This window comes from Chelon labrosus, assembly GCF_963514085.1.
Source record: "Chelon labrosus genome assembly, chromosome: 16".
Lineage (NCBI taxonomy): Eukaryota > Metazoa > Chordata > Actinopteri > Mugiliformes > Mugilidae > Chelon > Chelon labrosus.
The window spans coordinates 15649235-15674273 of NC_140349.1; the positions used below are offsets into that span (position 1 = coordinate 15649235).

At 40.4% G+C, this 25039-nt stretch overlaps 2 protein-coding genes across 2 annotated transcripts; one reads left to right on the plus strand and one right to left on the minus strand.

The window, feature by feature from the left end:
- The first annotated feature begins 385 nt into the window (after nucleotides 1-385).
- On the plus strand, nucleotides 386-22146 carry LOC311501390 (putative acyl-CoA dehydrogenase 6). Its single transcript, XM_084563181.1, has 9 exons — nucleotides 386-612; nucleotides 8494-8614; nucleotides 15666-15795; nucleotides 18175-18281; nucleotides 18776-18943; nucleotides 19139-19312; nucleotides 19738-19899; nucleotides 21194-21344; nucleotides 22009-22146. Exons 1-9 carry the CDS (start codon nucleotides 412-414, stop codon nucleotides 22097-22099), a joined length of 1305 nt encoding a protein of 434 aa, XP_084419307.1. The 5' UTR covers nucleotides 386-411; the 3' UTR covers nucleotides 22100-22146.
- An 892-nt stretch (nucleotides 22147-23038) lies between these two features.
- On the minus strand, nucleotides 23039-24762 carry bet1 (Bet1 golgi vesicular membrane trafficking protein; the record flags this gene model as incomplete). Its single annotated transcript, XM_084563182.1, has 4 exons — nucleotides 24399-24762; nucleotides 24100-24206; nucleotides 23928-23984; nucleotides 23039-23194 (listed from the first exon to the last, which is right to left on the minus strand). Exons 1-4 carry the CDS (start codon nucleotides 24415-24417, stop codon nucleotides 23039-23041), a joined length of 339 nt encoding a protein of 112 aa, XP_084419308.1. The 5' UTR covers nucleotides 24418-24762.
- Nucleotides 24763-25039: the final 277 nt, after the last annotated feature.

A 25039-nucleotide genomic window follows, 5' to 3' on the forward strand; every position in this document is an offset into this window, starting at 1 on the left:
AAATATATCAGTTTTTTGGAGGAACAGTGTGTTCATTACTTCGGCTGCAGAATTATTCGACCTGGTTATAGGAATGCTTACATGGTTTCAACACTTGGTTAAAGAATGATGTAAAAAATTTCCTGCAAAGTCTTATGGTGACTTAAAATACTAACTCAGAGGTCTGAATAAGTAAAAAATGTCCAGTGTTTCAAAAGAAAATAGCAAAATCTGAAACATGTTTGACCCTCAGATTTATCTAGTGACACTTTAAATAGAGAGTCAAACATTACTAACATTTAAATTCCCCACTGGGGTTAATGTTTGATAGATGGAAAAGCTCTTGTGTGCCCGGTCACTCACACCGGCCGGGTTACAGGAAGAAGTACAGTACGCGCATGCGCAGAAAGACAACTGCTTTTGTCAACAGTGATGGCGCTGCGCGAGGGAGCTGTGCGTTTAAACCTGCTAGCTAGCAGACGTAGCTTCTACAAAGTCACCTCATTTGTCAGTGCTCGGCTGTTGTCTGAAAGTGTGTCTTCTAAACCAGTAACGTCCAGTGCCCAAGACCCCGTGGGCGACCATTTAATCTACACACAAGAGCACTTTGCATTAAAGGAGTCCCTCAGAAAGGTATGCTAACATTAACTTGGAAGTATTGAGCTGACAAAAGCTAGCTTTGGCTTTGTTTACCTGGTGACAGGTGGGTGTTTTAAACCAGTGCGTGTTGCTGCAAAATAATTCAACAATTTGAGCTCAAAAAGAAGATGAAATATAATGAGGGGTCAGTAAAACCAAAGTGGGTGAGAGGTCACAATGATAGCTTGTTATGGTGCCTCCTCCAATGAATTGTTGTGTATGCTAGTGATCGAAAAAGCCCGCTACACTGGTTTTAAATACTAAACACAGCCTCTGCTTTACAGACCCAATCACTCCCACACCCTTATTTATTAATGTCAGCTGTTCTGCTGCCAACATGCACAGTATTTCTGCTCTCTTTCGTGGATTATATAAAGCCACTGTTCCATGTGTCAGTTTGGGTTTTTAACGCGCATTGTTGTATTAAAATAACCATTGCCTCCACATATGGTATTTGCCCTGAAAAACATATGCAGTGATCAGGTTTTTAGGGATCCCCAGAGGGAAATTCAAGTTATTTTTAAATGAAGTGTGATGTTATATGAATAGATTTATGATGTAACAGGTCACATACACCAATCAAGCATAACATTATGACCACTGACAGGAGAAGTAAATAACATTGACCCATCTTGTGACAATTTCGGTGTTCTGCTGGGAAACCTTTGGTATTCGTGTGGATGTTACTTCGACATGTAGCACCCACCTAGACCAGACCAGGCACCCCCACCCCATAGCAATGACACTCCTTGATGGCAGCAGCCATCCCCAGCAGGATGCAGCCTGACACAGGCACACACACACAAAAAACATGAAGAACAGTACAAGGTGTTGACCTGACCTCTAAATTCACTCGATCCCAAACTGATCAACTGGAACAAGCCTGATCCACAGAGGCCCCTCCCCTCAACTCATAGGACCCAAAGGCCCCCACTAATAATAATCTGTTACCAGACACCACAGGACACCCTCAGAAGACCCATGTCCAATCTCTGATGAGTCACAACTGTTTGGAGGCACAAGGGAGCCCTGCACAACATTAGGAAGGTGGTCATAATGTCATTTCTGATCGGTGTATGTTTGTGTCAGTGTCTACGTTCACATGGACATTAGTATTCTGCTAGACTGACATAGCCAGACTTATTATCAGAATATAAGTCTGGTAACATGCCATTTAGATTTCATTATGGTGCGTGTTTCAACTGATACAGGGGGGGGGGGGAAATACCTCTGCACTCAGTTGGATGGCCCTACAACAAATCAGAGCCATTTTCTTGAAAATAAATTCAACTCAACGTTGCCCACATGACGTGTATGGCTATGTTGCTGATACTCTTCTGTCCATCACCATGTAAAGCCCCCCCCCACCCACCCATGATTAGATTTTTTGGGGATAATCAGTACCCGCAGAAATCTTGCGGGCAGGGGAAGTTCTAGAAATATGCTTACGGCGAGAATAATAACCCAGCTGGAACCATAATGCCTTATATAACCACATCAATAGAAAGAACAGACTGACCTGATGAGAACAATTTTTTGGAATAAATACATGTTTTCTTTCGCTGCATGTTTTTTTAAATTAATTCAGTATGGTCAATAAAGTTGGGTTATAAAAAAAAAAAACTGTTTGAACAGTCCAAAGCAGCCAAAACTTCACACATTGGAATATCCAATACGAATTATTTCAATCAGATTTACAAAATAATGTGACAGATGTGTATTGGCAGCACTCTTTGGAATCTGGTTCATATTGATTTTGTTTACTTCTTTTGTAAGATGGATCATGTAAAAGGTATTATACGTGGAGAATTTAGTGATCAGTTGGGTTGCAGATTGGTGCATATTTTTAAGACTAGAGATCAAGCTAATGTAGTTCATGCTAAACAGAATTTGTGTTTGTGTCAATCAAATGGTTGTCCCTGAATCAGAGGTTGAACTTTGTGTGTCTCGCAGCCAAGGACAACACTTTCTGTTCTATTGTGTCTCCCGTGACTGCTTAAAAATGGGAATTTTCCTTGACATATCTTGACAAAGCCTTGAAAGTTTCTGGTGAACAGATGATCTGAACGTTGCTTCAAATGTCCGCAAGAGAAGGCAAGATGGACTTTTATTATTGTGATTTCTCGAACATTATGTGCAAGAACAAAATGTTTGCTGACGAGTTGGATTAAGCGGCTGAGTATAGGTTTCAAAGACAGGCCACAGACTCATTAGGCGAAGGTTATAGATAATAGCCGACTGATCCGAAAGCCCTCAACCCGCTCAAATTCATTGAACTGCTTTATTCAACAATCTTATTCTTCTCGAAGAAATATCAGAAATATATTTTCCTCTTCCCAACTTAAAAGTTTTCTTTTTTCACACAGTCTGGCACACCTTTCGTCTGCTACAGCTATTGTCTTCTTTCTTGCAGATCTTTAGCTTGGGAGGAGGAAAAAATCAGCAACCGCAAATTATGATAGCAGAAATTTCAAAGAAGCCATCAGTAATCAGCCTGACTCATTTTGGCAGTATATAACTAGACAGACATCGGCGACAGAGGCCGTAAAAATAATGACAAGAGCCTAATTTAAAGCACGATGTTGCGGTAAATGGGGGGATGTTTGTTGTCTGACTAAACCTTCAGAGGTTGCCAGGAGGTTGAAAATAAACCAGCACTGGGAATATTGGGAAGCATGAAAATGGGAAAAGGAAATGCAGAACAATAAGCTGACAGTGCAGGAAAGGGAACTTGAGTCTGAATGGTTTATTAAAAGAATTCACTATAGGGTAGTGTGTGGTTATAGGTGTCATACAAATGGGGTAATAGGAAATCCCTCAGTTGCTGCTCTCAAGGTTAGACACTCACTGTGCCAATGTTTCTACTACTAATTTGCTGTTAGCTGAGGGGACCTTGTTGGACTGTATCCATTTTCGCAGTTATAGAATGAAAAAAGTGGTTTCGTGCCAAGAGATTAGTCAGACATCTATTAGACTGAACCGGCCAAAACTGGTGTGCACGGAAGGTCAGCTCCCTTCATTAAGAGCCAGCATCCTAACATTTCTAGGAAGAGGCTACTCATGTGTATCCCAGTCTTGGTTTTAGGCTGGGATTTCCCGCAACACAACAAAGCCTTCACAGGCAGACATGTCTTAAGGGCAAGTCATGTTTTCCGTTTGTGTCTGCAAGAAGTCGCTTGATGTCAATTTCGCCCGAATCCATAAGGGTTCATGAACACCTCATAGAGTCCTTGTGAAATTCGCACTGTACACACTGCAAACACGCCATTGTTTGCAGTGTGTACAGTCGGCACTCACAAACAGAGGAGGAGAGGCTGTTTGAGGATATTTGCTGTTACCCCACCTTTATTATTCAACATTAAAGAGTAGTAGGACTCACAGATGCCTTAAACCTCTGGAAGTTATTCCAAATTCTCTTTGTCGGCACACTGTGATTGGGAAGGGAAGGGAAGGGAAGGCAACAAAATTCAACTGCACTTGTTGTGCTTGGCACAGCCCAGGAAAAATCAATGACACAGTGCGACAGCCCAGTCTGTATGTGCTTTACTTCTCTGCGACCCTATGGGTAAAAAGCTAAAGTCACAGCAGGACATACATAAATGAGAGCCTTCTTTATTTTTCTGTGTCCAATATAAGGGCCACCGACTCTGAAAACGATGAAGTAATACGTCTAAGTAGCAGCCTGGCACATGTCCTAAACAGTAATATGAATGGCTGCTGCATTCAAAGTCTGCATCAGTCCCCACGGACACAGAAACCATGCAGGGACATTTAGACATTGCTGGACAATCCAGCAAGTGTTTTTTGTGTCTTTTTATGACAGTCTGTAGTATTTACACGTGACTGAATAAAACTCCTAAGTAGTGGATAGAGAAGCAGCTTTGGGACGGTGACATTAAGTTGGTTTGATATGAAACAAAATTGGTTTATTCTTCTGGGTTGAGTCACTGCAGTATGCTGCGCAGTAAAATATGTTGCTTAAGTGGTAGAAGAAGAGCTGTTTTTCTTCTTTTACTGCAGACATTGACTCTTACACTTGTTAGTGGTTCAGCCTTTTAGTAGTTTGTGGATGTTGGGTATAAATATTGTTGAGTGACACGCTGTGCACTTTGGGACATAGTGTTTAGTCTCTGCTATGAAACTGTGTGACAGTTATTAAATGCTGCATTGGCTTGAGTCCTGCTTATCAGACACTAATTTTGCTTTATTTTTTAATGCATACTGAATCTTAGATCACTGTTTTGCAAGAGCCTACATTGCCTGTATATCAAATTCACCCAAGATATGTCTTCATTTTGGAAGTGACTGTCAAAAACCTAATCTCCGGCTGTTTTAACAATGGCTTACTCATTCAACTAATTCACCATATCAGAAGGGAAAGAATAAACATTGCTGATGGTAGCTTCTCAAGTATGTGGATCTGCTTGTTTTCTCAGACTCATATCATTGAAACTGGTTTTATCTTTCACTATTAGTCAGACAGAAATTTTGAGTATTAATTATAATTGTTGATATTTGCTATGTAACAGTAATTATTTTTACATTTTTATACTCTAAACTATCGATTGAGGGATAGTAATAGACTGTTGATTGAAATAAATGTGTCGGAGCTTTACTCCTAGATAATCTGGTAAATGACCTGAAAAATCTAGGAAGCTTAATAAGTATCTTGTCAGTATCATATGTTGAGTCAGTTGTTAAGATCTGTAAGTTATATTAATACTGATAGAATAACTTGCAGGTAGTGTCCATATGTTGGCACAGACACTCTCCAGAGTCCAGTTTTGTAAGACCTAGTGTTTCTCACCCGTCTTACTACATGACAGTTCAGTGATGTGAAATCGCTCTGGCATGTAACACAAATAGTTCACAATAACCTTTGTGAGGAGATGTGGTATTACTCCCTGATGACTTTTATGTTTCCCATTCCAGCAAGCAGTCAGCCTCTCCCTTTCCCTCCTCAGGATCTGAACTTTGAACATGGATAGGTTTATTGCAGGTTAAAGGGTACTAGTACCTGCCTTGTTCTGCATATAAGCATGATCTTCACAGGTTCAGGCCTAGGTGTGTGCCCCATACATCTGTTGAAAGTCTATTTTCTGTACTGGACACTTTTCTGTCTGCCTCGTATTCAGATGTTTCTCACCCGCTGCGTTTTCTTTGGCGCATTGAATGGTTTGGCTGGTTCGCGTTTGTGTGTTTTGGAAGGAGAAAAGGAGTGTGCACTTTTTGCAATCCTGGGGAAGAAAAAAATAAACATTGTTGTGAAGGCCTTTGGACATTGTGAAGGTCTTTCAGGACTTGGTTTTAAAGATTTAATCAAACCAACATCAAAAGAATAATCAAATAGTTTTTTTGTAGTTTTTTTTACATTTCAGTTTTCTTTGCATGGCTCAGTGACCTCTTTTATTGGCTCAAATTGAATGATTCCTGTTTCCACCAAATACCCCCTTTATTTTAATCATTGCTTTTCATTGGTTTTAGTCTGCATTTAGAGCATATTGTGGTAGAGAAACTATGGTTCATTTAAACTGTTTATGCATTAACACGAACTGCATTTGTTGGAGGACATATTTAGAAATAATCATTCAGAGAGAAACAGGCAAGGACAGTCACAGCACGTAAGTTTTTATTTTGTGCGTTTCTTTGTTAATTGATTTGCTCGCATGGCAGCACTTAATTCCAGTGCAATTCCATAGAAACTGTTGTTGACGTCGTGTGCACCACACAACATTGTTATAAAAAGAATACAACCCATTACCACATCAGCTACAGCTACAGAGCCTTGTTGTCTGTGAAGGCCTTTGAGCTGCTGCAAAAATAGCTTCTCAATAGACTGGTCACTCATAAGTACTTCTGCAGCTGCGGACCACTTCCAGGTGCTAGAAATGAGTCACGGCAGCAAAGTTCACCCGTTCCAAAGTCAATTCTAAAACCAGGGTCGCAGCCCACTTTTCACTCTCTGCAGACATTTTCACGACTCACAAAACCGAGCATTGATGGCATGTAGCGATAGAGCCCACTGGTACTCGACTTTGGATTCAAGAGACAAAACAAAAGCTGCTCTCACCACTGGAGAGTATTATATAAAATTCACTGCCAAGATGGCACAAAACCGTTGTTCCTTCCAGAAAAATCATTATTTCATTTAGCTCATGTATAATATTAACCTCTTTAGAAAAATCTGACGTCAGCCAGTTAATGCTATTACCTCTTATATAAAAGACACTGTTCCTTAAACACACACACACACACACACACACACACGCACACACATATAGTCATCCTTCATCTTAAGGCAGCTATACACCAGGCTTTGTGGCTACGTAGATGGAGTGGCCGCTAACTCAGAAGGAATGCCATTAGTATGGGGCTCAGTACTGAGGTTTAGTTTTGCATGCTGAGCTAAATATTACTTCTGAGTTTTTTTTTCTACCCTGCCAAGAACAAAATGCAGGGGAAACGTGGAGTCATTAGATGTTGGCATGCAAATGGACGAATGCAAAAATACTGAATATCAGCACAGTATTGGCTTCCAGTAGCACCCAGGGTTTTGTTTTCAGGGGGTCTAGGGCTGTCTTGATTGAATTTATCCAAAGGAAATTTGCAGTTGTGTTTTTTTCACATTGTTTTCACACTGACTGGCACACTGGCATCATTTATTCTACTAATCACCTGTATTTGTGGAACAAAACTGGACGCGTCCTAATTCCTGTGACAGCCATGGATGAGCATCTGTGGCCCTAGCATTTTGTGGTTTGTTCCACGTCACTGGCTTGAGTCGCCCAAAAGGCACCGATCTGATTCTCGCCTGAACAACAGACCTATTCTGACAACAGTGAGGCACTCTGAAATGACGAAACTGAAGACTTGAACCTTTTTTTTACTACCATCCATGGTACAGAGAAATGTCCAAATGTTTGATTAGCTTGGAAATAAATGTCACATGAGCGTTCAACCAAACACTGATTGTTGAGTGGAAGGTCTTTCCTGGTGCCACTTTATCAAAGGAACGGAGAACCTGGCATCTGTACAAAAGTACAAGTGTTAACAACCCCACATGCCATTATAACATATGTATGTAGAAACTAGTACATCATGCACACTGTTGCCTTATTAATTATTCATCATGATAATGGACTCGCCATGTAATGCATTTTTCCTGTCTGCTTTCTATTCATTGATGTATAATACCTTATGTAGCTCTCTGCGTGAGACAGTTTACACAGACTTCAGTGAAGATGTGCACCACACAGCAGGAAGCCCACATGTGTCTACACGTGTCTTTCTCCACTCATTATGTGTGTTCTTTTGGTCTTAGTTGTGAGATCGCTGATTATTTGTTGGAATCGTTTTAAGACAAAAAGGCAGAGAAATCAATGTATCTTCAGCAGAAACATGAAAACATATGCACATCAATGACACATTAAGATTCACCAGAAAAAAGAAGATAAAGATTTCATGTACATTGTAAGTTTTGATGTACTGTATGGACTGTACGTAAAGCTTAACCGTGAGAGGCAGCTAGCAACTTGCACTTTGCACCTTGAACGACAGGTAAACCACCTGTCGTTCAAAGTGACTAACCCACGTTAATTATGTTTAAAATAAATCTTTCATCTAATTTTAAAGGGTCAGTTATATAACATTTTTCCCCTGCTGTTATGAATAGGGGAAAAAAGCTGTAAAGATAAAAACATTTTTTTTGGACCAAGCTGTAAACATGGTTATTCATGCTGTGAAGCTGGGCATTTTAAAATACAACTTTATGGGGAGCCAACCTTTATCTTTCGGCTCCAGAGGTTGATCTTGGTAGGCATGCCCACAAACAAAACATCCTGTCTCTGAAATACTATTGGTCTGTTTGTCCTGCAGCTCATCGACCAGGAGATCAACCCTCATGTGGATCAGTGGGAAGCAGAAGGGAAATTTCCAGCCCATAAAGTCTTCAAGATCTTAGGAAGTGCCGGCTTTCTAGGAGTCAACAAACCAGTTGGTAAGACGCCCAGTGTAATCTGTGCCACTGTGAGTGGTTTTAATAAACACACTTTTTAGCAATTCAGTAGCTCTGTAGTTAAGTCATCTCAGCAGTTATCTCCGAGAATGTTCCCAGTGCTCTAGGCCAAAACCTTAGCATGTTTCCTGAATTAATTGGTGAAAATGAGACCAGCCATCTTTGCCTTGAAGCTTCGTGTGTGCGCTTCCTTTTTTAGCTTTGGTTATTGGAGGTTGGAATAATTCCAGTCCAGTGTCACAATTTTCTGGATGTTGAAGAGAAATTACACATTTAATGAATGTTAGTTTGTCCTCCTGTATTTGTGTTTGATCAGTTGATGCTGCTGCTGCACTCTGAGGTGACATTACAGTTGTGGTATTATGTTTAAAATCAGCGATGACTTCTCCTAGAAAGTGATCAATTAATCTATTGGGTTTTGTGCTTTATCTGGGAGAGAGATGGGAAATGTTCTGTTTGATTTAAAGTCCTTGAATCCTTTATTTTAGAGGGTGCTCGTTTTTTTTGGAGATCTAAGAGTGATAACAAGCCTGCCAGGAAGTTATTATATAAAGTTGCCATATTTAATGCCCATTTCTTGTTGCGAGAAGCACAGACAACTTTAGCTTTGACAAATTAATACAGTAAAAACAGAGTGAGTTGATAAAACAACTTTGTCTAGACCTCTTCATTTCGTATTTAACCTGGTTGCCTTAAATGGACAGCTTAAGAGCTTTAGAAACTGTAAAAGGCTCATAACTGTTTGACATGTGTTTGTAGAAAATGTATCCAGGACACCAGAAGGACTCAGGAAATATACTGAGGCATTTTCTGGCACAGATTTTCGTCCATTTGTATTCTATTCCTGTGGAGAATCCACACTAAAAAAAAAAGCAGACTGATTAATCATCCGGACCTCAGGCTGCATGATATATATGCTGTCGGGAGATTCTGTTGCCATTATGAAAACTCTTATGATAAATTTGTCATACTCATGTCTGAGAATTGAAAACCCTCGGTGCAACATAAATTTTGGTTTTAAGGATGTCAGTTTTTAGTGTTAGACGACTCATAAAAACTGAATCATAATTTTGGTGGTGTGTGGGGTGTCCCTGAATTTAGTAATAGGTGGATCACAATGCATACAGCAACACACTATATACTAAGGAATCCTACGCCATGGGCTCATTTTGACTATTCCTGTTTTAAGAAGCATTTCGCAGACTTTTTCTTACCTAAATTCACATTTGTTTCATTTAATTTCTCTACTTTCGACAGCCATACATCAGAGTGAGTCTGGTTTACAAATGCTCCCACTGTGATGATGGGTGTTGGTGTCACAGCACCATCTGCAACAGCTGTCTGCCACAGTATATACCATTTCCAGATGTATACCCAGCTGGGCTATTGCTAAGACAGAGGAGGGAGTGGGATAAGTGCAGTTGAAGACCACGAAATACTTGTGGTCGGGATGAGCAATCCTTTCTGAATATGTGAAGAGATTTTTGGGAAGTGTTTCGAAAATCAAAAGTAAATGCATAATGTCCCGCAGTCATTTCTGTTTTCAGTTATTCCTGCAGCAACAGATATGTTTCTCTTTATTAATTAGCCATGTTTGCTGGTGAAAAGAACATATATGTGAGCGGCTACAGTATGTGGGACAGTGAGTCCTGTGAAGAAGACTCCACCACAAGTCTGTAGGTCAGAGAAGAGGGAGGGTGAGGGAATTAAAATGTGCTGAGCACACAAGCCTTAAGCATTAGTTGACAGGATTAGAGAGGAGGATCGACCCAGAGGAAGACACACTGTATGACCAGGTGGTAGATTACCTGCTATTGTGTACAAGAAACATGCCTAAGACATACCCTTTGTGAAACAAAATGATCATTATGGTCTATAAATCAGTATTCCCTTGATATGTTGAAGCATGTTATTTGCACATGCAGTACGGTCTATAGTTTCCAATTCTCTTCAAGACTTGTAGTAAATCTAAACGCTTCTTATGAAACATTTTTGACATTCAGCTTTTGGATTTACAAGTGGTAATGCACAAACATTGCACTCCATGTCACTCTTTTTCATCTTTTTTTCTGTTTTTAGTACAATAATAATAAAAGTCGGAAGAACCAAAGATGGCAATTTCATTCTTGTTTTTAAAAACTATTTAGTTACCACAAGAAGACGTTAACTTGTGCTGCACTATCAACTAATGAACCAGACTCTAAAATAATTCTACACTGGGTTAACTGATTAAGAGGCTTGGATTACAGGAGTGAGGATAGGGATTTAGGAGTGCATTTAATGGAGAAATCATTTATCACGTGGAGCGAGAGGAAGAGGAGTGGGCTTGATCAGAAAAGAACTGGAGCCAAATACATAATAATAATCTCCTCAAAACATATTTTTGTAGTAAAACATCAGAAAACGTGTTGAACTGTGACTTTATTTTCGAATATGTACATATAGAGACATATGTAAACTGCTAAGAGATCAAACAGAAATGAGGTCATACTATAATAATTTTAGATCATGAATTCACACATCATATTTTATAAATAAAATCCACCTCTAATGCTCAATAAAAGACCAAATGACTCAGAAGGAGTATCTTTGCTGTATCGTGGAGTCATTTCTGTCCCTGTGTGAATGTTAATCAGACCGTTTAGCATATTTAGCATACATGAGCAATCAGCAAAAGATTGGAATACAAGAATATGATTTAGGCCCCTTTTTAGGTATTTACTGTAATCACTTAGAGCTCCTTTGTGATGACTTTATACGTGCACAAACAGAAACAGAGCACTGTGGACTAAACAGCCCTAATGCAGGGCTTGAACTTTATATTTAATGCATTTGTTTACAACTTTTAAGGCCTCACACTTTGTCCGCTTATACAGCCCACAAGACAAAACCCATCACTTACTCTCCGCTCTGTCCATGCACAAGGAAGGCCATTATTACCTTTCTAAACATGAGAACAGGAAGTTTTCACAAAGCAGCCACGCTGAGGGAGAAGACAGGGATGACCCTTGGCTCCCTGCCTGTTTTCCTCTCCCTCGACTGGGAGGTATCTGCTGATCACACCATGGAAACAGCCTTGTGTCCTGCCTGACAGATGCAACCTGGCAGCCTGAACAGTTTTCCCCTTTAACTGCCATTTTCTTTAAGCTAATGTTCACAGAAATAACCTCTTGGTGTGACGTGTGTGCGTCCGGGCTGCGTCCTCTCTCACAGTTTTTACTTGAGCAGTGCCTTGACAAATGCCTCACGATGTACAGTTGTTCTATTCAAAGACAGTGAGGTTATATGACATTGCACTGTAATGATGATGAAGGCATGCATGTGTCGAATACTTGCCCAGCTGCACCTTTGTCGATTGGAGTAATTGTTACAGAATTATCATGGAGAAAGGCTTATGACAGTGATCCATCCTCAAGGGAGAGTTATCACCTGGTTCCTTGTCACATAGCCATTCACATTCAGGAGAGACTGATCAGAGAATATAATAATAATAATCTCATTGCTGATGTGTGCTGGTGCTGCACCTTAAGACTCTCTGATTCAGCTCTTGCCTCGCATGGAGCCCCACCCAAACAGAACCTATGGAGAGAAACATCTGCTGCTCTGAAGAAACATGCGTGTATAGGCTTGACATTTGTGACAGATTTCAGTTTGTTTTTCTTCTGCTTGCTTGTTCAACCAGACAGCCTGCTGTTTTTGTTTAAAGTGGGATAAACCTCGGTGCTTCCCCGGTTCCACATTATCCGCCGCAGGGTTTCCAGTGCTGGGGGACTTATCGCTGCACAGCTGCACCTGTTTCCTCTCATTTTTTGCTCCCCGGCTCTCATGTTTGCTTGTCCCGCTGCACTGCCTTCTTTATGTGTCCCACTTTTTACTGCTCTCTTTATTTTACCTCCCGTCTGTTTTTGACAGTCCGCCAGACTGTGCTTTCCATTATTCGATAACTAGCCTGACAGGTGATATTAAACCACTTTCCTAGAGTTGCAGGCCTCCGTGTGGTAAATTCACTCATAATTATTCATTGAGAGTCAGAGCTAGTATCCATCATCTGGTTGCTGCTGAGCTGCATTCAGTCAAAGGAAGATGGAGCACAGAGCATTCACAAATGCTCAGTGCGTTAAATTTGACTGACATTGTCATCAAGCGATTTGTCCTATATTAATAACTGTCCGGTTACATTTGCTTTAACAGCATGAGATGCCGACCTTAAGCTTTTTTGTAACAAGGGACGACTGTTCATATTCATATTGTTATATGAATGTGTGTAGGTTTGTCAGTAGTTTAGAAAAAGGACTGTTTTTGCTGCCCCTCCTTTTATTTCCACTTCCTCTTGAAGGGCACACTCTTCTGTATTTTGTATTCTGTAGTTTGATTTTTACTAATCAGATGTGGACACTGGTCTCGTCCAAATGTTTTAGTCTTCAGGTTCGAGGATTATAGCAGTCTTCTATGTTGTATATGCTATATGATTTATCCACTTTGCAAATTCGTGCTGCGGGCCAGAGTAGACCCTCTGGCGGGCCGCTTTTGGCCCGCCGGCCGTATGTTTGACGCCTGTGATTTAGAAGAATGTTTCCAGGTGTGAATTTCGGGAATCAAGATAGTTTTGGTATGATCTTCTGGTGCTGGGGAGTCCTGGCGTCAGGGCACCGGAGTATCAGGGAACAGGATGGAGGATGTCAGCCCTGAATCTTTCAACAAAGGTCTTTCTGGGACTGTTGATGCAACCCTTTCTGCTTTAGTTGGAAGTTTGACAGGCCCTGTTTCTGCAGGAGGTTGCCACCAAAAATATCTGCTCAGGATTTCATATTTCAACACCATTTAAAGAAATCATTTTCAAAACACGTCTCGCTTGTAGCATGCCTCGGCCGTTCGCTGAGTGACACCACTCACTATGTGTCCATCTGTTTTCTCTATATCCTACATACATCTTATTATAGTAGTGTGATCATACGCAATGCATGCACAAACATACACAGTGCATCCTAGATGTCTAGGGACCATGATACAACGTGCTCCCTTCACACTATTAGTGTATATAGATATATACGGTTTACACGTACATGTTAGTTACAGAACACCATCTGGGATTCACAGGTCTTCTGAATGCAGATTTCTTCTTTCCGACAATGCTTATTTTGTGAGACCCTCTTGAGCATTCACCTCCACCGTGTCACCTCTGGAGAAAATCACGGGTTATTTTAAATCAGTATGACTACTGTAGATTAATCTCACAGACAAATATATGAATAGCAGCGTGTTAAATAACTGGGTATACTCGTAACATTACATATAAAATAAATATGGCCCATTTGTTTTCTCAGGAACTCTTTTAACATTTTTAAATAAAAAATAATTATATAAAAAATAGTTTTGTTCAGCTGCAATAAGCTTTTCAGTACTGTTCAGGAAGTGGAGAAAACCAGTGAGCCACGTAGCAAGCATGCCTTCCTGGCCATTTGGTTTGAATACTTGCAGTTAAATTTACAATCTGTCCAATGCTCGATGCCAATACCAAATTGTTTGTTTGTTTTGTTTAATTTATTCCCTCTTTTGTGTCAGGGAAACAAATTACCGAACCATTTCAGCCCTTCGTGACACTGTTTTTGAACAAGCACAGATTCAACCATTTTATGAAACTTCATTTGATACAACCCTCTTTCACATGAGAAAGATTCATACTGTGAAAAATAACTGTTTCAAAAACCTTTTCAGTCTGCTATACAACCACAATGAGAAGAATTCCCCAGTACTTCCACTGCCCGACAAAAAATATCATTATGAAACGTGTAATTAAATGATAAGAAAAGCAATAAAATGTAACGTAACAAAATGTGAATCATCGGCACCTGGAAAATAACCAACACAACCTTTAGCCCATGAAAGCATAAGCCACTGACACCGGTCATTCACATTTTTCTGCAGAAGGAGAATACTGTCAATAAACCGGTCCATCCCTACAATAAACATTTACCCTCTTTCGACCTGTTGACTGTCCTTGCACTTATTTGCAGGCTGTAGGAATCACAAGGCTTTTTATTTCCACCCATATCCTGTGGTTTTACACTGCGGGACAATAAAGATGACTTCCCCTTGACAGTTCCTGTTAGCAAAGGAAGGAGTAACTCCTCTATATCAATCCAGTGCTAATCACGACTCCTGGGAATTAGAATCGCGTGGTGTTGTTCCTCTGAAATTCCTGTAGAATTTCTCTTACATAACCTTGTGTTATTTAAATTAACTGGGAGAATGTGGAGCCCTCTTATATATTACTTTTACTGAACCAGCTAGAGAGACATGTAGTATGAAACAGGTACATTAACTCATTAATTCCACAAATAGTGAAGTAGAAAATTGGCCTTTACCATTAGATATATTAGTATAAAAGCCATTCTATTTATTTCACAGTGGGTGCTGCATCTGATGATGAATAACAGAAGAAAGAAAGGGTAAAGTGATGTGTCTTTATCGCGATGAATGACAGCAAGTGGTGTTTTAAACAGGAATTGTAAAGCACTGTTCAACTCCATTAAGGACCTGAGGTCTTTGCAAATGTCTTTGCTAGAGTGGAGGAGACAGACATCAAATTTTTGGACTTTTTCCACAAATGGTTTGTTGAAGAGATCAAAATCAGGTCTGGTATACTAAGTAGAAGAGATGAGATGACGCCGAGATGACAGTGACCCTTATCTGCAGCGTGTTGTTGATCTCCCGGCAGTGCTTTTCACACGTAATTACGGATAGCGCAATTAATGATAACATCCTGTAATTAATTTGAGTGCATGCTCCACTGGCGACGGATCAGTTCAGACTATCAGGTACATATACCAACGTGTACACCGGGGTGTGCATAGGTGTGCAGAGACCTGTTAGGGTGACAGTTTTATCACAGAGATTACAGGGAGGACGAGGTGAGACGGGGAAGGTTGCTGGAAGGCTGCTTTAAGGTGACTAATGCAATGCACCTGTGAGCTATTCTTTCCAGATCTATTGTCAAAATTACTCACAGGAGTGTGTGTTGCATCCTTTGCAGAGTATGGAGGCTTGGGACTTGACTTCAGCTACAGCGTGGCGGTGTCAGAGGAGCTGGGCAACATCCGCTGTGGAGGCATCCCCATGGCCATCGGTGTACAGACTGACATGACTACTCCGGCACTGGCCAGGTACGGTCCTAAAAACGTTGTATCACCTACTCTGAATCCATTGTAGCAAGTGTTGAGCCGGTTGGGTCGCTGCCACAGCTTTGTGTAAATGGCCATGTTAGCTCAGTAACTACTTCCCTTCCAACTTTACCTATTGAAGGAACAGGCTCAAGCAATAAAGTTGGTTTTCCTTTTTATGCCATCACCAGGGACACTTGTGTCAGAGCTGGAGTTCTTTTTTCAAACATTGTTCGTACAGCTGCGTGTTTTGTTCTCAGATGCAATAACTGTGACCCTGATTAGCCTCTGCACAATCATATGCCGCATTTGACACACTTCCTTCATCGTCAAGTTCGGCCTCTAGCATGCTCAAATTTACAATTCCAACTTAACTGTTTACACGGACACTAAATAAATAGCTCTGATAAGACATGTTGTGCCCGAAACATCAGTGAAAATCGAACTTTTTGGAGGGGTCCTGGAAAACTCGTCATCTGATGTTTAGCCCATGTGGGGGAAACATGCTTCTAAGGAATGCATTAATTCCATCCGTTATTAGATGGGATTATCGGCTCAAGTGTTTAAATAGTCCTACAAACTAAGTATTGTTTGAGTATACACTCCCCTCCAAAAGTATTGGAACAGTGAGGCAAATTCCTTTATTTTTGGGTTTACATCTGGATCACATACACAACTTAGGAGATATCATTATTTGTGACAGATCACTAGATTTAGGCGAGCAAAAGTACTGCAACAGATTAAAATTAATTAAACTTAAACAACTAAATTAATTATTTAGTTGCAAATCCTTTGCATGCAATAACTGCATTGAGCCTGTGACCCATTGACGTCACCAAACTCTTCCATTCTTCTTTTGTGACGCTTTTCCAAGCTTGCGATGCAGCCTCTTTCAGTTGTTGTTTGTTTTGGAGGGGTTACTCCCTTCAGTCTCCTCTCATCTATAGGGTTTAAGTCTGGAGACTGACTTGGCCAGTCTAAACCGTCCACTTTTTGCACCTGATGATTTGTTGTTTTGGCAGTGTGTTTTGGGTCACTGTCTTGCTGCATGATGAAGGATCTCCCAGTCAGTTTAGTTGCATCTTTTTTTAAATTGGCAGATAAAATATTTAGACTATAGACTTCTGAGTCCATTTTGCTGCTGCCATCATGTGTTACATGATCACCATCACTTTGGTAAAGGTTAATCTTTGTCTCATCAGTCCATAAAACTTTGTCCCAGAATGTTTGACGCTTGTCTCTGTTCTTTTTGGCAAATTCCAGCCTGGCCCTCCTATTCTTCTTGCTAATGAGTGGTTTGCATCTTCTGGTGTACTCCCTCTGTACTTTTGTTAGTGAAGCCATCTGCGAATAGTAGCTTGTGATACATTCACTCCTGCCATCTGGAGATTGCTGCTGATGTCTCTAACAGTTGTTTTAGGGTCTTTCTTTACAACTCTCACAATGTTTCTGTCATCAACTGCTGTTGTTTTCCTTGGTCTTCCCGTTCGATGTCTGTTACTTCGTACACCAGCGGTTTCTTTCTTCTTCAGGACATTCCAAATGGTTGTACTGGCTATGGCCAATGTTTGTGCAATGGCTGTGATTGATTTTCCCTCTTCTCTCAGTTTCACAAATGCTTGTTTTTCACCCGTAGACAGCTCTCTCAGGACTCACCTGGGCAACACAACAAACCTGTTTGTCACATGGTCCAATACTTTTGCTCACATGAAAAATGGGTGGGTTCAAACAAAAGGTGCTATTGGTTATTTTGATGTCAAACCCAAATGTTTTCAGTCTACAGCAAGAAATAAAGGAATTTGTCTCACTGTTCCAATACTTTTGGAGGGAAGTGTAAGTTATACTCTCAAAGTGCACATTTAAGAACAATACACACATGAAGCGAAGTCAAATCTTCTTGTCTTTTACACATTCTCTTGACCAAAGAACATTGATCAGGGTTCCACCCCTTACAGGATATGTTTTAAATTAATATTCTTGGCAATAGTTCATCTCACCCTTGTAGGGCCTTGGCTTGTTGTGTGATCGCTTCCTCCTGTGAAACAGCTGCTCCAGAATCCACTGAAATAAACAGTTGGAGTCCCAGGAGCTTAATTAGTAAATCTGCACTAGACTGCGACACGGTTTAAGTACTAAGAGAGCCGCAGAAAAAGACCACCATGAAACTTCCTCCTCCGTCCCACTGGAATTGTAATTGCCTCAAACACGACAGTGTTGTTTTAAATCACATAAGCGACAGAGTTTGACTCAACTTTTATTAGATAGTGGTATCATGAGCATGTCATGTAGAAAATGTGTCTTTGATATGAAGGTAATCTTTTAGGGGACAATGTAATGTAGTCACACAGATATTTGGGGGATTTCTGAAATGCGTTTCTCCAGGTTCGGTTCAGATGAGCTCAAGAAAGAGTTCCTCCTTCCGTCCATCATGGGGGACAAAGTGGCCTGCCTTGGAGTTAGTGAAGTCGGAGCTGGATCTGATGTCTCAAGTATGTCTCTTCCTTCACTGTTTTCACTTTCAATATGAGGCAAGTTCATTGCGTTTAGATTCCCCCTATTTGAGCATGACTGATATGGTTGACTCACATGGTTCAAACACAAAGTTCACGGCAGTAAAGTTCACGAGTTTACTACAAAAAAAAAACGCTGTCAGTGAATTTGGTTCCTACCTCCAAATTCAGCACGGTGAGCGTGAGGTGAACTCAGGTGGAGACAACAAGAAGAGCGAGCTCCATCTGTGCTCTAGGAATATTTTTATTCTCTGCTTGTTTTATATTTGGAGTAGAAAATATAAAAGAACATTCACAAGCTTCCAACTTTCACTGACTAGAAACCGATATATGAGCAGGAAATTGCTTTACATGTGGATGAAACTTTAGAAAAATATGTTTGTTGAAACTATATAACCTTCCATTTCACCTATTGAAACTTTTTATTGAAGTCTTATGTTATTGATTTTCTGCACTCTCACACATTAATTCAGGTATCAAGACCAAGGCGGTGAGGAAAGGGGATGAGTATGTGATCAATGGGGGTAAGATGTGGACCACCAACGGCACCCAGGCCGACTGGATGTGTCTCCTCGCCAACACCAGCGACGGACCGCCACACAGGAACAAATCTCTCATCTGTTTGCCCATGAACCTGCCGGGTAGGGACACTTAGTTTGTTGTAAATGGTTGAATCATGGTGAGTGCAGCTCATTTGTGATTCATGTTAAGCAAGAAGATACCTGCCTGTTTTTATGTCGTTATGTCAAAAAACCCAGATTTGTTATTTGGCACGTGTGTGCCTTTGCACAGATGCGTGATGACGCTTGTTCTGTTCCCTGTCTTTCTCGCCGTAGGAGTGCATATCGCACGCAAGATTGATAAGCTGGGCATGTGGTCATCAGACACGGCTGAAGTGTTTTTCGATGACGTCCATGTGCCCTGTAAGAACATCATCGGCGAGGAGGGCATGGGCTTCACCTATCAGATGCTTCAGTTCCAGGAAGAGAGGCTCTGGGCAGTGGCCAATAGTGAGTGAACTGTACTTAGTGAAGTTAACTTCTCTTTCAACAGTATTCAGTCATCAGATGTTATCTTTCTGAGTTTCCTTTCATTTTTCACCTCTATCTAATCTGTCTCGTACATAACTGGAAAATTCCTGGTATTATTGATGTTTCGGTTGTGTTCTCCTGAAATGGGGAATTCAGGTCTCACAGTTCAAGCCATTAATCTTTAGTTAAGTAGTTGTTTATATTAGACTTTGAGTAGCAAGTATGAGTCATGAGTCTTGGGAAGAACAAGTGAGAAACTATTTGGAAGGTTTTACTGAATCTGACGCGAGTAGAGAAACTTTGCACAAGCCAGACCAGAATACTTACAGGACAGGTACTTCCTTAAATGATGATATTAAAAACAAGCCAACAGCCTGTCTCTGTCTGAACTGCTTCCCCTCCAGTCTTGACCACAATGGACATCGTCATCCAGGAGACCATCCAGTACACACGGCAGAGGAAGATCTTCAAGCAGCCGGTCCTCCACCACCAGGCAGTTCACTTCAGGTTGGCGGAGCTGCAGACGGAGGTGGAGCTGCTCCGCTCCCTCCTCTACCGTGCTACAGGTAGAGTCACATTATAAAGAGGCGACGACATAACAAAAAACAAAGATTAATGACTCGGTTTCCTTTTAACGTCTTTGTTTTAGAGCACTGAAGCATGTATTGGAAATAAGAAATAAGGGTATGCTTTGTATCATAAATAGGCTATCACAAACATGGCCTACTCCCATTATAACACTTACTCATTACACGTTTCATTTTTCAAAAAAGATTTGACAAGATTTTTGGTGGTTTAGATGTTTTAGATGCATTTCCATCAAGGAGGCGTCTGAACTGTCCTTTATTCAATCTGTGGCATTAGACAACCACCCCAAACATCCTGCACAGGTAGAGTTATAATTCCTCAACAGATAGTAGGTACCCACAGATCTCAACATAATAGCAGCTTTACATGAAGAGAAAGAAAGTCAGCCTAAATCCAAAGAAGAGCTTTTATTAGCTTGAAACTGTTATGCAACGCTGTATATTTGCAGAATAAACTCTTCTAAATTTAGGTGTCTTTCTTCTTCTTCAATGTCAGTAAGTCTTGTATTAATCCACACTTGTATTAATCTTGGATTTACACATGCAGTATGTTAGAAAAATGATATCCAGTGAATGCATCACTGGGCTGTTCCATCAGCAGGGTTACCATTTATAAAGAAGAATGATGTGAATGCCAAACTAGCCTTGAGTGGCTATGTTTTTTTTATCACGTAATGCTGCCGGTTGGTTGAAAAGGCGGGGGGGCATGAAGCCGAGCAGGGAGCAGTGTGCTAGCTCTGTATTACTGAAATAATGGCACATGTTCAGCACTTCCCAAATTACAGCCCAACTGCTTTATTCTGCAGTGTTCATGATCTGAATATGTGGGTGCCTGTCAGCCGGGCAAGTGTCCAAGGTCTTGTGATTTTTCTGTTTATAACCTCCTCAGCAGCTTGCAGCTCTGAATGAATTCATCTAGCTGGTAACAGTTCACGTCCAATTTGCTTGCCCAGAAATCCAAGCTTTAGCATCTGTTTGGCACAGGTATATAAACATACACACACACACGCGGACACAGAAATGAGCGTCTTTACACACATAAACAGGAAAAATCATGCCCCTCTGGAGGGTATTTACAATAGAGGCATTGATCAATTGCAGTGGGAAAAGGTTTGAATGGGGATAAACAGTCAGAGCCAACCACAGGTGACTCCGAAACCGAAACACTTTTGTTCATTTTCTTTTGTTCTTTCCATATTCTCTCCACCTGGACATTTTTCACCCTTTTCCCAGCTTGTGTCACAACTTCTGCCCTTTATTTTCCCCCCCGCAGCATTGTATATTAAAGGCAATGATGTCACCAAGCTGGCATCCATGGCCAAGTTAAAGGGGGGCCGCCTGGCCAGAGAAGTGAGCGACAGCTGTCTCCAGTTCTGGGGAGGGATGGGATTCACCAGTGATGTGCTGGTCAGCAGATTTTACAGGTAAATGCTCAAAAAACCGATTGATGAGCTGCGGTTTTAGAAATAACTTTCCTATTTTTATCATTATTCATCCAATTTTATTACTTATTTCATTTATTATTATCTGAAAATCTAGATGCTTTAAAAAAATAAAATAATAAACCCGAAGTAAATTGCCTTAAGTTACCTGAAGCATGCTGCACTGTGTGTGTAATACTGCATAAAGGGCATAAAGGCAGTTTTCATTAATATGTGACCACTACAGCCGCCTCAGTCAACGACTCACCAGCTATTATTATATTTGCCAACTGTGTGCCTTTGTGAGGATTTAACGTTTCTATGGTAACAGCAGCCTCACCACTTGGAGGAGTTCGATAAAGCATGTGGTCAGTGTGTTTCACTCCTAAATTAAACATAATCTAATAGAATTTGACAGATTAATGGCTTCATTCAATCATTCTTGATGACTCAGTCTCTTGTTTAGATTCACTCTTACTTTGAGATACTCCAAGTCTTTATTTTACACTTTGCTGACATCTAGTGATGGGGCAGATAATTCACCTGTATTTGATGCCCCACAGCAACAGAACATATTGTAAACCCTCCATGCTGTTATAATTTATACTGATTAGACCAGGTAGTTGTGACAAGAATGAAGACGGCTTGAGTTTTGTCCCCTCTGCAGGGATTCCAGGTTGATGTCGATTGGTGCAGGAGCTGATGAGGTCATGCTGGGGATCATCTCCAAGTACATGGACACGCTACCCAGGAAGTGATGTCATCAGTGGCTGCCCACAGGACTGATGTCGCTACGCTGCTGAAAGTATGCTAATAAGAAAAAAAAATAACTGATCACCTAAGTGCAGTTCTGATATATTTTAACCGTTTGACCTCTTCAGCATATGAGGATGTTTTTCATTTTGCCTTTGATTGTTGTAACGATACTGTATGCCGTCACTAAAACTGCTCCGAGTACATGGAACAATGAAGCTGTACAGTTTAGGCATCGTAGCGTTCATCTCTTAAAGATTTAAGGGTATTTTTGTAGAATTAATTAAAAAAAATAATGTGAATAAAAATGTTTGTTGTGTAAAATAAATATCCAGCTCAGATTCATCGTTTCCATGTGTAAATGATACATTTATACAACCGTGTAAAACATGTTCAGTACATTCTGTATGTGAGAAAGTAGCATAAACTCATACTCGCCAGTCATTGCATAAAATTTGTTTATTTACATCAACATTTTTACAATGAGGTTAAGACAATGAAGTACTCTCACTGTTGCATGGCTATGAAATAATGTCCATTCTTGAAAGTCAATCCACTACACTGTGTGTTTAATGTATAATTCTATAAATTAAGTTGTATAATAAAGTATAAACAGTTCTGACATGTCTTCTTACTCCAGGTAACTTGGCCAGTGGTAAAGTACATACAAATACTACACCGTCTTCTTCAGGTATACATACATCACACATGTTAACTGTTATCATCAATCATCTTTTCTAAACCTTAACAGTTTTACTTTTTGGGAGTCCAGTCACAACTCATAATAATACTCAGACATCAGGGCACACACTGCGGAAAGCAGAGTCACTGAAAAACATCCCTGCCTTTCTTCATCATTACGTCAGTCGAGAGATGATTCAGCACTGCGGAGATCAAGAAGGATGATGTGGCGCCGAATGGCAAAGTCCGACAGAGTCCTTCTATCACCTCAGCTTGATGAACCAGTACAGGACAAAGAAGACAAAAAGGCAGAAGAGCAGCATGTAGCACAGCAGTTTGGTCTGACTGCCTCTGGACAGCTGCTTGACTCTGCCGATGGTGGCGCCAAGCAGTCCGCCCGTGGAGTCAAAGTCCGTGTCCTGAAGAGGAACAGAGGGATTTAAAGTGTTTGGGCAAACACACAACACTCAAAGCATAAGAGCTATTACTTTAGTCTGCGCCACATTACAGAGGGAAATGTTGTTTTTATTATGGCTGTCAGGTTACCTTTGATTAATTACCTTTTTACACTCACTTGCTCTCACATTAGGTACATTAGTGAAAACGAATATTTACAAATATAACAGTCCTGCCCTAAATTCTCCTTCATGACTGTTGCAATGTTCAATTTGAGGTAATACATCATCAGAAAGGTGGTCACTCAACTGTATAATCGTATGAAGGGTGTAGTGTGTGGTGCTGCTAAACATGAAAGTTTCTGTTACATCGCCTACCTCTCTGACTAAAATGGGGTTGTCAAAATAATAAGAACAGGTGTCAGTACACAATACAGTTAAATAATACCGCAAACCACAACCTCCAAAATGAAAACACAGTTGAATCAACAGCTCTCTCAGTTACTAGAAACAAATGGTGAACACCATAACATTCATGAAGCTAGGATATAGTGAAGGACTGTTAGTTAGTGTATCTAATGAACTGGCAAGTGAGTGTATAACCTATACATTAAACTGCAACAGTAACACAGTATGTAAAGCAGTTAATATTAGATCCCTTCTAACCTGCAACTAGTGCTGCTTTATTTTTCATAGCACAAGAAATTAAAAAAAGTGTAAATACGTTTTAAACCACACAAACACAAAAAAAACTCACCATATCGTCCAGCATTTTATTTTGGTATTTGACTTCCGTCCCAATGTCAATGGACAGCTGTGAATATCAGGTATCAATACATGATTAGCAATATAACAATATTTAGTTACAGTAACTTATTTACATGATCTCAAAAACCCAAACAGACAGCTTGTTATCAATATTTACTTACACTTTTCAAAGCGTTGACTTTAGCTCTCAGTCCCTCCTGTAGGTGTTCATTTTCCTCTTCATGCACACTGTAGCCACTTGCTACATAATTCCCAGAGCCTCCTTCGCCTGCACGAAACATCAACAGCCATTAAAAGCAAGCAGTAATGCAGCGTTAAAGGGGAGAAAGTTACATAAACGTGAGCCGAAAGCACAAAACAATCAGCATTCATTCACGTTTGGTAACAACATTGGCTAACGGTACTTGGCTAACTAAGCTACGTATTAGCTTAAAACATCTCTATAATGTTTGTTTCTTACCAAGTCCGCTGCGTCTCATCTCGACCCACTTAAGATAAACACTGTTCAATTAGTATATGTGGTCGTAAGAGGGAAAAAAAAATGAAGGCTGGAGCAAGTTTGAAGTAGCTTTTATCTGCTGATAGCCACGCTGGAGCTAATCTGTGCTCATCGGGAAACGCCACGACATCATACGGTGGCCGACGAGGACAATCCTTCTCTGGCAAAACCGACTAGTGCAAAACCAAATAATTGCACAATAATAACGCTGTCACTATAAAAATTAAGATAAAGATAATTTTGACTGAGCGGTTCCTTAATTTAAAAATATACTGGATTGCAAAAAAAAAAAGAAAAAAGAAAAAAGCGTGTTTATGTGTGTGCCATCACTCAGTGTGTTTATTATGTTAAAGTATGAGGGGTTTCAAATGTCTTGGAACTCATTTGGAAGTCACAGCAGAAATTAGCACTGGGAGGTGACAAGGCCACTAACAAAGACAAACTGCACTCATCAGTAAACTCATCAGTAAACTCATCAGCCTTCGTCTTTATCGACTGCCCCGTGTGCATTCTGGACAGACAATATTCATCTATACTATCCGTATCCAAGTCAATCATTATCAGGCTGCAGTAGTAATTAATGAGACAATTTCAATTACTGA

Coding starts and splice junctions, on each gene's coding strand:
- LOC311501390 (XM_084563181.1), top strand. CDS start 412: ATGGCGCTGCGCGAGGGAGCTGTGCGTTTAAACCTGCTAGCTAGCAGA. Junction 19,313..19,737: donor GCTCTGGGCAGTGGCCAATA/GTGAGTGAACTG, acceptor CTTCCCCTCCAG/TCTTGACCACAATGGACATC. Junction 21,345..22,008: donor CTGGTCAGCAGATTTTACAG/GTAAATGCTCAA, acceptor TCCCCTCTGCAG/GGATTCCAGGTTGATGTCGA.